Here is an 11,210-nt window from a genome sequence, read left to right as displayed (position 1 = left end):
AAATTTCAAATAATACAGCAAGTGGTGCTTCTTCTGTTTGGATATACGAGATCAATTACTATAGTGCCAGGAAAACAAAGTTGTTTCCCAGGCACTATAACTCCCTGTAGTGCCCCCCTCACTCCCCGGGGTGCAGATGGAGTAAACAACCCCTTTTGTCAGTAACCGCAGTCCAGCACTGATGTCTCTCGGCGCTGGTCGGGTTTACCTCTGCTCCTAATATGCAAGCGTGACTATAGCCACCCTCGCATTAGAGCTTTTATACAATGCTTTCCTTTGAGATTTCAGGTTATGCATAGCATGAGGACGTCCAGCTTCAGTGAAGCGACCAAAAGTTGCCCAACGACTCGGAAGTTCCTCTAGTGGCTTTCTGGTAGACAGCCACTAGAGGGGGATTTGCCCCACAAAGCTAATTATTGAGTTAATAATAATAATAATAACTGCACCCAAACCACTTCGATGAGCTGAGGTGCGTAATCTGGAAGTAATCTGGGTCCGTATAGTGTCCCTTTATTGCTTTGTTTTGTTGTTTTTATATTTACAGGGTTACTCACCAAAGTGAGAATTCAAAGTTAATTTAAGGCCAAACTGGAAAGATTCTCTAAGGCAGCTATGCTTCTATTTCGGCTACCTTGGTCTAAAATGTAAAATTAAATTAGAATTTTGACTTTCGTGAGTAACCCTGCTAGTCTTGCATGTTAAATCATGCACCCTTCAAGAGAGTATTGAGATCAGAAAGTTATACTGCTGGTGAAAGAAAGTCACTACTTTCATAAAGCAGTCATGCTGCCCCTGTGTGAGTCTGCTGAGGGTTTCACTGCACTTTCCTCTTCTTCAAGTTCACCAAGATGAGGAAAAGTACTTAGGATGTATAAGCAGTGTGGGGAAAAGGAAAACAAAACAAACACACAAATATAAATTGTATATATATACATACATATATAATGCAGGCAAGTGAAAATCCTTACAGCAAACAGGTCCACAACGTGAAGTCACGTGAAAGGGCAACAGGTCAGAAATTACAACAGGGAAAAAAGAGAAAGTGGTGAGAGCAGTTAAGGGATTAACTGTGTGAGGTGAGGTATGTGCAGAAGTATTTCATAATGAGAGAAGGGGGGGGGGGCACACTTTGGGAGAGGAATGATCATAGAAAAGCCCACCCAACTGGACGCCAAGATGGGGTCAGTAAGGAGCTAATGAAAACGAGCAGTTCTGGAGCTCTCAGTGAGTGCTCAGTAAGGCGCAGTCGCTATGAGAACGGGTAGAATGTCTCTCAATGTTTAGAACGTTCCCCACACACAGCACCTGCTTTCCTGGAATTATCCAGGGACCGAACGAGGATCAGGGGAAAGTAAAGGTGACGCTAGCAGGCTGAGGGTGTGCTCTGCAACTCCTCCTCACTCAGCTGGGAGAGAGAGAGAGGGAGGGAGCTGAGCTAGGCATGTGTCAGAGCTCCCCGCAGGGAGAAGGGTGCACACAGACCTGCTGCAGCTCACTGGGGACCTGCACAATCCCTGACTTACTCTATCCCACCTCCTGGAGGAGCACAGACCTCCCCAACACCAGATCCCCTCTCACCTGGCTGCTGTCCTTGGAGAACTGCTGCCTTAACCTTGCACTTTTTTTTAAAGAGACATTTCTTTACAATTAACATCGCCTCGCAATGGAATTAGTGTTAAGGTTAATGATTGCCTGTTCCCTGACCCTGAAGGCTGCTGGAGATTTTAACGGAAGGTAAGAAAGATCTGTGGGGTGGGTTTAACCTGCTGTCCATTGTCTGCCCATCACAAGCAGGTAGGGGATGATGGGGGTATGGGGCAGGTGTGAGCCGCCTGTGGATCTCCAGGTTAGTCTGTGATACCTACTATCTCATCACACAGGGAAAAACAAGTTTAAAGGAGTGGAGACATGGATTTATTTAGCACCAGGTCCCTGACATTTCGCAGTTTATTAAATTAGCAGCCTAATTGCTCCCTATGGGTAGGTATATTATTCTACAGTTTGGCTCTTTAAGACCCTGGTGGTTACATTACTTCTACATCTCACTCACTTGGTGAAGCAATTATGATTTCCAAAAACCCTTTCAGTTCTTTGTCACTGTATCACAGTCCCAGACACCCTCCTTACCCCTCTATATAAAAGGGTCCAGATAATCATGTGAAGTGGTTTATTTAACACTTACTCTTCTCAATGGGCTCTTGATTGAAGTTCTGTAACTTCCCAGAGCACTCATCCAAAGTGGAGCTTTCTGTGCCCCACATAGGGGCTTCCTATTTCCAGTTTGGATTTAAACAGGCAGAGTGTGTATCAGTGTCACTGGGACATAAAAAGAACACACTGACGGACCAATGACAGCTTTGCAGCGAGAGCTTGTAAAGTAATTGAATGTGATACTGTGTATCCGTGCGTCCTTTTTAATTCTGTGCACACCTGCAAAGTATACTTCTAATAAGGATCTCTCCACAAAACTTAGACATGGTTGCCCCAGACATATCAGTGCTTCTGCCTGAAGTGGTGCTTGAGCCTGCACTTCTCCCAGCTGCCCAGACTCGTGTAGTGTGTGGGGTGAGAGGTGTGTGTGTCAGGGAATTTGGAAGATGTGCGTGTGAAATGAGACATGCAGATGTTTTCCCAGATAAGCACACCTGCAGAGCTCCTAGGGGTTAATGCAATACCTGCAGGGGTTCACCATTCTACAGCAAAGACACTAAGGCTATTGCATGACTCCTTTCCTGTACAGCCTTTATGGTCAATTGAGAAGGTGATTTACCTTTAGGGTTTACTCTACTGTCAGCATCTGTAGAACAGGATTATACAGGGCACTATGTGTTTGGTTATTTTTTTTTAATTCTGTTTGTTTATCTAAAGTGCTGCATGGAGACACACATATGTTTTCATTTGAGTAAATATGTTTTTCCATTGTTTATTTTAATGTTTTTATTTTGAGTGTGATTCTAACATTCATATGCGCTGTATTTGGCAGCTACTGTTTTAAAGGAAATGAAATCCATGTATTGCAAGTGACACTGTGTTGATGTTCAGTTCAGACCAGTGATTGTGTGAACCTGCCAAGAACAGCTGTAACCGTATTGCAATAGTCCCTGTTTTAGTTTCAATCTTCTATCTATACCATGCGTGGACTCAACCAAACTTGTTCTGCATAAATCATTTGTATTGCTGAGAATGTGTTTGGGTTATGGACAGAATAATGACCTGTGTTTGAAATATGTAGCATTAACTAACAAATCAGTAAAAATAGGGAGTTTAATCTGCCCTTTGAGTAAAGATGGGCCCATTTCTGTGGTCTAAGAAGTACATCCCAAACGTTTCAAATATCCAAAAAGCAAGGGGGGAGTTAAGAAACTTGATGATAATAAAACACTTAGTGGGTTTATTCACTAAACTACAAATAATAATGATTTGAAAACTAAGATAAAATGTGACTATAAGTGAGTTGGAGACTTCCTTACAGATTAGCTATTTTAGACTAAATGCTGCCATTCGGATTTCAGTTTGCTAAAATTCAGAGTTTAGTATAAATGCTTTTTGTAAGCGGATTTGGTTTAGGCCAAACCAGTGGGTCAGAATTTCTAACTATATTAATGTGTGTGTATATATACGTTATGTGTTTGTATGTATATTCACTAAACATTGAATTGTGTAGAATAAAAAAAAAAACGATTTAAAATACTCACGTAAACAAAGAGTCATCCAACTGAGCTATATTTTTAATTTTGGTCCCTTCACTCTATATTTTTTTTTTAATTTGAATTCCATTTTTAACTCATTACCATTCACTATATTTAGTAAATAACTCCCATGATCTGTGTTTTTTTTCATTTTGTTCCATTCCTTTTAACTTTTGATAAGAGTTCAGATAGGGGACAAGCATGTGCACTGATAAATTTTAGCATAAGTGTCATGTATTTTTCATATACAGTTCTGCACACCCATCACATTTCCTTCCTGCACCTGGCTTTCAAACTGTTTTTTTCCCCCCAGATATAATTGAGTTTTGACTCACCTTAATTGAATTAATTACTTTGGCAGTAGAATTGGATATCTGTCATTGTACAAAAGCTATTTTTACAGGCATCACCAAATGCTACTCTCTGCTGGAAGTTTAAATTGGCTGAACCAAATGAACTCGTGAATGAGTCAGTGAAGTCATTATTAAGACCGGGCCACAACAGCAAAAAAAAAAACAACCAAATGGCATCTTTAATATATAATATGGCTTCCCAGACTTTCTTTAAAGAATGTTTTACTCAATTACCATTGGAATATATAAAACAATTACAATGTCTTTTTCTTCTGTCCGCCAATCAAACAGGGAAGATGTATTAAGTTCTAACTATAGATCAAATTTTGTAGGAATTAATGTGATCAGTGGGAAATCCATTGATTTCACTTTTCAAACTTTTTGAAAACGTTTTTTCTTCTGTTTTGTTTGAATTCACTTGTATTGGAATTATTTATGCTATGTACATGCCTTGTGATGATTGACTACAGCTTAGACTTTCTGAACTGCAGTCAGTCATCACAAGTCGTGTACATAACATGGGTGAGTTTTCAACTTTAAAACATTAAACTTACGGTAATCATTTTAGATTTCTCAATCTGTCTGAATTAGAAACACTATATCCATCTTGGCTATTCTATGCTCCAAGGCACCTAAGGTACAATAATGCATCTTTATACAATGTATACATCACAATTTTATTGCATGGTGGCGGTTGCATAGCTTTTGCGAAAAAGTGCAACTTAGCATTTCCTTGTTTCCCAAATTCAAAAAGTGGTGTGGACACGGAAGGCTAAAATGCATTTGTAGATTGCCCATAAATTACAGGCGGGTTTGGGAAATGTGCACTTTTCTATAGGTAGTGATAGTGTTCAATAGTGTGTGACCTCACAGCTTTTACTCATTCATGAAAAAATAAAGGAGAGCCATCCTGCTCATCTATCTCATTCACGAAAAAACACGAATGAGAGGAGTCTACATATTAATACATTGCTGTATACATATGCATGGAGAGACTGATGGCAAGTTTGTGACTTTCAGATCAGCATTCATTAATTTTAGTAAGGTTGTACGTTTTATTAGTTGTACTAGTTTTGATTTTCTTGCGTATATTCTAATGAGTTCATGCAATATGTAAATACAGCCAAAACCAGATATAGCCAGTGATCAAATGGGCGAAATACCAGGTGGTTGGATACTTGTTGGCTGCCAGTTTTGTAAATATTCATTGTTTGTGGGAGCCATTAGTCCTGGTATTTAAGAGATCACAGTTGCTATAACAGTAAAATAATATCAGTTATACTAAATTGGTTCCTCATTCTGAATTTCTAATAGCCCTTTGTAGTTGTTGTAGTACCACGAGTGCCCTCCCAGAGTAATTTAGCCATTTTAGAATGGTTTGACAATTTGTCTTGTGGTGAGGGACCCAGGAAAGTTTTTATACCATTCTAAAACGGTTTGGTAGGTTACTGGACGCTGCAAGCAGTCTGTAGTTGTTATGGTTCTTGCAGTGTTCCTTTTATGTTATTTATTTCTGAGGACCACCAGCTTCAGAAGTTCTGTGCCATATACATTGTTTCAAACAAGTGGATATTTAACAAATATTACACATTATTTAACAATATATACACATAGCTATATTTTTATAGAATGATACAAGGCTGCTTGACTTCTAGCAGCTCGGCTCACTCCTTGCTGTCAGCGGCTAAGCTGTCCTTTTTTTTTTTTTTTCTGGCAGAAGGGGCATGCTTAGGGAAATAGGTTTATGATGCAGCATTTAAAAAAAAGATTTTTTTTAGAAAGTACAAAGACTTGTTTTGTTGGTGCCCAGACTGCTGCACTCTTATTATAGTCTAATACGTTAAATGTTATTCGATGTAACATAAATGGCCCACTTTTAAAGGAACTCTATAGTTCTGAAATACAAACACATATTCCTAACACTATAGTGACCTGCTCAATGTGCATGAAAAAGTGAAATTTACTCTTTTTTTTAAAAAAAATGTCCCCACCCCATGCTGCTTTCTCCGTGGCTGGGAACACTTTCCTGGCTGAGATCATAGGAAAAGTTTAGGAAACTAGGGCGCATGCGCAGCAAGATGCTGTGCTGTGTCAATCAGCATCTCTTTGTAGAGATGAATTGAATCAAAGCATCTCTGTGAAGCATTCAGCTTCTCCACGCAGAGTGTGGAGATTCTGATCGTAGGAACTGCAATCTTTACAGGAACAAACCCAGGCAGTGCCTCTATTGGATCTCAGATTAACAGCCCCTAGAGCTGTTAGTAGGCAGCTTTTCAGAACATTTACAGTACTAAGACTGCATGGGGTAACAATCTGGGCACACTGAACCCAACAACCTACGGTTAACATACTTCAAAGACCTGTATTGGATGTAACACTTGCCTGATTTAATCCAGATCCAAAATCAGTGTCTAACTCTCTTCATTGTAAATGTCTTGACATATGACATATGACAATAATGTATTTCAACTGTTGGTGTAAATATAAATCAACAGTACACATGTTGTAGGAATTTCTTACTGACACTGTACAAATATAGAACAGTCCCTTTCTATCAGCACAAACCCTACAAAGTGCTAAGGACAACCACCAGATCAACAGTCAAACATCATTGCTGTTTACACTACACTAAATAAAACCATTCAGCCGGGCTCATGTCTTCTAGTTCCAAGAGAAAGTGGAGAAATAAGTACAAAGAAATCTGTTTGTACCCTGTGCTGTGACACTTTGCTATCAGTTTTCTGTTTTTGAATTATCCATGTTCTATAAAAAAAATGTTACAATAAATTGTCTTTCAAAGTGTGTAGCCAGTGTAGCCATTGCATCAAGCAGGTCAAAGAAGTGGAAGAGATTGCTAAATGCGAGATATTATAGCATGGAGTGACTGATGATTCAGATGGGATATCTTTGTTTATCGACTGTTTAAACACTGAGCAAACGTCTCAACAGATTTTCTTCTGTCTCAAACGTCTCAACAGATTTTCACCCACTGGTTTTCTATCATCAACCTTTCCAAAACAAAATAAGAGAGGGGTCATAGGAAACCTAATTGTGAAATCTATAACATGCCTCCCAACAGTCCAGGTATGGGCATGACAGTCCCAATTTTGGGTCCTGTCCCACCATCCCTCCTTGGTCCGCTCATGTCTCGCTTTTGGGGACACCAGGCAACTGTCCCCAACAATTATAGCGCAAGTGCATCATAAGATGCCCTCAAACTATGTTCAGGGCAGTAGGACCATACAGGGAGTACAGAAACTATGCTCCCTGCAGGGTCAGCTCTCAGTGGGCCTGCTAAAATGATTGGCAAAATATTGTAATGTAGGTGAAGTCCCCTTTCTTTATGGGTCTGCCCACTTTTCATGCAGGCCTGCCTCCTTTTGGGCACGATCGCTTCACTGGCCCACCCCTCTTACACCCTCCCAATGGCATCCCACTTCTGGGACTGCTCACTGCTGATTATGCGAGGTATGCTTTGAGCATTGATGATGTTTAGCCCCTTAAGGACGAAGGCAATTGTACAAGTTCTGAACCAAAACAAAACCTGGGATTAGAGCTATACATGTCTGTTCAACCATAAATTACTTATTTCATATTAGGCGTTCCACTTAGTCGTTAAAGCCCTCTTTTTGAAGGACGGCACGGCATAGCACACTCTAACGTTAGGAAATGGTTTAGGGAAGTTGATTTCTGTATGTGTGGAAATATGATTGCACCTACTTCATCAAGATCCAATAAGGGTTATTTACTAGAGTGAGAATTCAAAATTTAAGGTCAGTAGACAAACTGAAAGCATAGCTGACTTTTTGCTGAGAATTTTTCCAGTTCTGTTATTTTGATCTTAAATTTAATATTCACTTTAGTAATTAATAGGTCTATGTGGGACAAATTGCCTAGACAAGGATCATAGATTGGTATAGTGCATTGATTCAGAATATGTATCTTTATGGTTTTGTTTTGTTTTTGTGTATACTGCATTAGGCATAAAGGGACACTATAGGCACCAAACAAAGTTGACCTAATTAAGCAGTTTTGGTGTATAGATCATGCCCCTGCAGTCTCACTGCTCAATTCTCTGCCATTTAGATGTTAAATGATTTTGTTTGTGCAGCCCAAGTCACACCTTCCTGCATGTGACTTCCACAACACTTCCTGTAAAGAGAGATTTAATGTTTAAACTTCCTTTATTGCATAGTTTGTTTAAACGGACACTGTAGGCACCCAGACCAGGTCAGGATGTTGTGTCCCTATCTACCAGACAGCCAGTGGGGGCGCTTCCGAAAACGAAACGGGCCTTTATTCCGTGATCTGATGCTGTACGTCCACACGCTCTTCATGAGGACCTCCAGCGTCCGATTTTTTTCCCTTAGGAAAGCATTGAATAATTAGGTCTCCCCCTCCGGCTGACGTCAGTGGGGAAGGAGCATGGGCGGAGTCTGATCCAGCACCGAGGGACATCGGCACTGGATTCAGGTAAATGGCTGAAGAGGTTTTAACCCCTTCAGCCCCACGGGAGGGGGAGGAGCGAGGGAGGGGGCTCCTTAGAATCCTATAGTGCCAGGAAACTGACTCTATAGGATCCCCTCAAATTAGTATTTATCTCCTGCTCTGCTAGTTGCATGCTAGGGCCTGTAGGGGCCTCCTGTGTTTGGTATTTCCCTCTGATGTTAATACTCAGACTAAGGTATTACAAACTAGATTGCAAAACCTGAGTATTGGTATGAAGAGGTTCTAACTATTACATAGTTACATAGTTACATAGCTGAAAAGAGACTTGCGTCCATCAAGTTCAGCCTTCCTCACATATGTTTTTTGCTGTTGATCCAAAAGAAGGCAAAAAAACCCAGTTTGAAGCACTTCCAATTTTGCAACATGCTAGGAAAAAAATTCCTTCTTGACCCCAGAATGGCAGTCAGATTTATCCTTGGATCAAGCAGTTATTACCCTACATTGAAAGATTATATCCTTGAATATTCTATTTTTGCAAGTATGCATATAGTAGCTGTTTGAACATCTGTATGGACTCTGATAAAACCACTTCTTCAGGCAGAGAATTCCACATCCTGATTGTTCTTACAGTAAAAAAAACCTTTCCTTTGCCTTAGACGAAATCTTCTTTCTTCTAGTCTAAACGCATGGCCTCGTGTCCTATGTAAAGTCCGGTTTGTGAATAGATTTCCACACAATGGTTTGTATTGGCCCCGAATATATTTGTATAATGTTATCATATTCCCTCTCAGGCGACGTTTTTCTAAACTAAACTATGATCCCAAGGCATGTAGTAGGACTTAAATGTGACAACTATAGCTAAGAACGTGTGCTTATACTGTACCACAGCCTTTTAAAGGAAACCTATGCACAGGCTGCTTCTTTAATGACAGTTCTAAATTAGTCCAAGGCACAGTTTAATGTGTTGGAAACTAAGTAAAACTACAAACACCTTTTTATAATGAATGATGAGAAATAGTGTTTTCTTGGCACCTCTCACATAGAAGAGATTAAAATAATTAAGTAAATATAACAGCTAGGACAAGCATGAACTTAGAAAATGACTTCAATGTTTGACACAAATATTGATAGAAATTGCTAAGCCAAAATAAACAAGTACTCATTAGTTTTCATGGTTGCACTTGGCATGCACCACCTTGTAAAACAATAATTCAAGTTATGATCTTTCAGGCCGGGAGAGAAACTCTCTGAATAATAACATATTGGGGGGTGGGGGGAGGATGTGTAACCAGTAGCTATGTATTTCTATAAAAAAAAAGTATTGAATCAGACCTAAGTAAGTGAGGAAAACTCTTGAAAGCTTGTCTTTTAAATATTATGTTATTCCAATAAAAAAGGTATCCTTGCATACTCCAATACTCTGGTATATTGGCATCTTATAAAAATAAATATATATAATATATATATGCAAAACCCTGTATCAATAAACCTGTTAGATCATAAATATGTGTTGTTAAACATGTATACATTTATTTTTTAAAACATTTTTTACATTCTTTATTTTGTTGTGCAGTGGTACAAATATATAAGTATGCAGTGACATATGGCAGAAATGTAAGCATTGTATGGGAAACAGAGTTGCTTGTCTTGGTACGTTGCACGTTTTTGGAATAAAACTAGATATGATACAAGATACAGGAAATCGAGCTGAATATGCATCAATAGTCATCCTTAAGTGCACGCTCTTAGTATGCATGAATGGGTTGCATTTCTGATCCACAAGAGTACCCAGTAACCCCGATTGTGCCAACGCAACTGATATTCCAAGGTGGTATTAGGATGTTGCGTTACCCACCAGGCATAAGTGACCTACTGCAGCTCATTTAGGTCCTGCCCACTTGCTAATTCACTTCTGTCTCGTTTTATGTGTAAGGTCATAGCATGTGATTGGCAATTCGTAAAATCTCAGTATCCAGTCTGCACATCCTGATGGCCAGGGTTTTGGGCTAAGTCTCTTAGCAGGGGTGTGAGTGTGTGCTGTTGCCTCCGCAGAAGGTATACAATTTTTTGGCATATAAAATACGAACTTGTGTAAGTTATTTTTTTTGTTAATGGAAATATGTCCTAAAAATAGGTTAAACTCATCTGTAAACAGAGTCTGTTTAAAGCAAATATCTAACATTTTGACAGTTCTTTACATTTCAAGTTACCTCACCATGTGAACAGTTTTGTAATGTTGACCTCTTTGCCAACTAAAAATGTTTTACTTTTTTATAGTGCAATAAAATAACAGAAATATTTAACAAAGAACCCATAAAAGTGGTGCCACTAATGCCTTGTGTAGATCTATGTTTCAAAACTTACAAGACCTAGCTGAAAAATGTGTTTTCATGCTGAGTGCTTTGTATGGAAACTTGTCAAAAATTGTACATGTTTGGTTAGTCATCACTTTTGCACGAGGCTCTGACAACAGATGACAATCCCTGGTGCCACATAATGTTTTTAAATGTTACTCGCAATGCCCAAAATTATGTTTTCTCTTTTTATGTGGCATGTTCTTTCTTCTATATTATTATGCTAACATATTTAGATTGGGAGAAAAAAATATTTAAAAATAGATATTTCTCAAACATGTCCGTCAATTCTTTGGCATAGACTCTATGCTGAAGAATTGATTAACAGGGCGAGCAGCTTTGTGTGTGTTTGGACAGACTGGGGA

The 11,210-nt window shown here is 39.2% G+C and overlaps 1 protein-coding gene across 4 annotated transcripts in view; it reads left to right on the top strand.

The window, feature by feature from the left end:
* The first annotated feature begins 1,283 nt into the window (after window positions 1-1,283).
* Window positions 1,284-11,210, top strand: part of NPNT (nephronectin) — a 101,940-nt gene continuing 92,013 nt past the window's right edge. The window contains exon 1 of one of the 4 annotated variants that reach the window (XM_063458380.1): window positions 1,284-1,734. In XM_063458380.1, coding sequence (XP_063314450.1) covers window positions 1,664-1,734 — 71 coding nt within the window. In that variant the 5' untranslated portion in view covers window positions 1,284-1,663. The remainder of the gene's footprint in view (window positions 1,735-11,210) is intronic. The other 3 variants (XM_063458381.1, XM_063458382.1, XM_063458383.1) reach the window with 3 other exon arrangements.

The sequence above is a fragment of the Pelobates fuscus genome, chromosome 6, assembly GCF_036172605.1.
Source record: "Pelobates fuscus isolate aPelFus1 chromosome 6, aPelFus1.pri, whole genome shotgun sequence".
Lineage (NCBI taxonomy): Eukaryota > Metazoa > Chordata > Amphibia > Anura > Pelobatidae > Pelobates > Pelobates fuscus.
The sequence above is the reverse complement of the archived record's forward strand: the minus strand, read 5'-3'. Positions and strand labels throughout refer to the sequence as shown.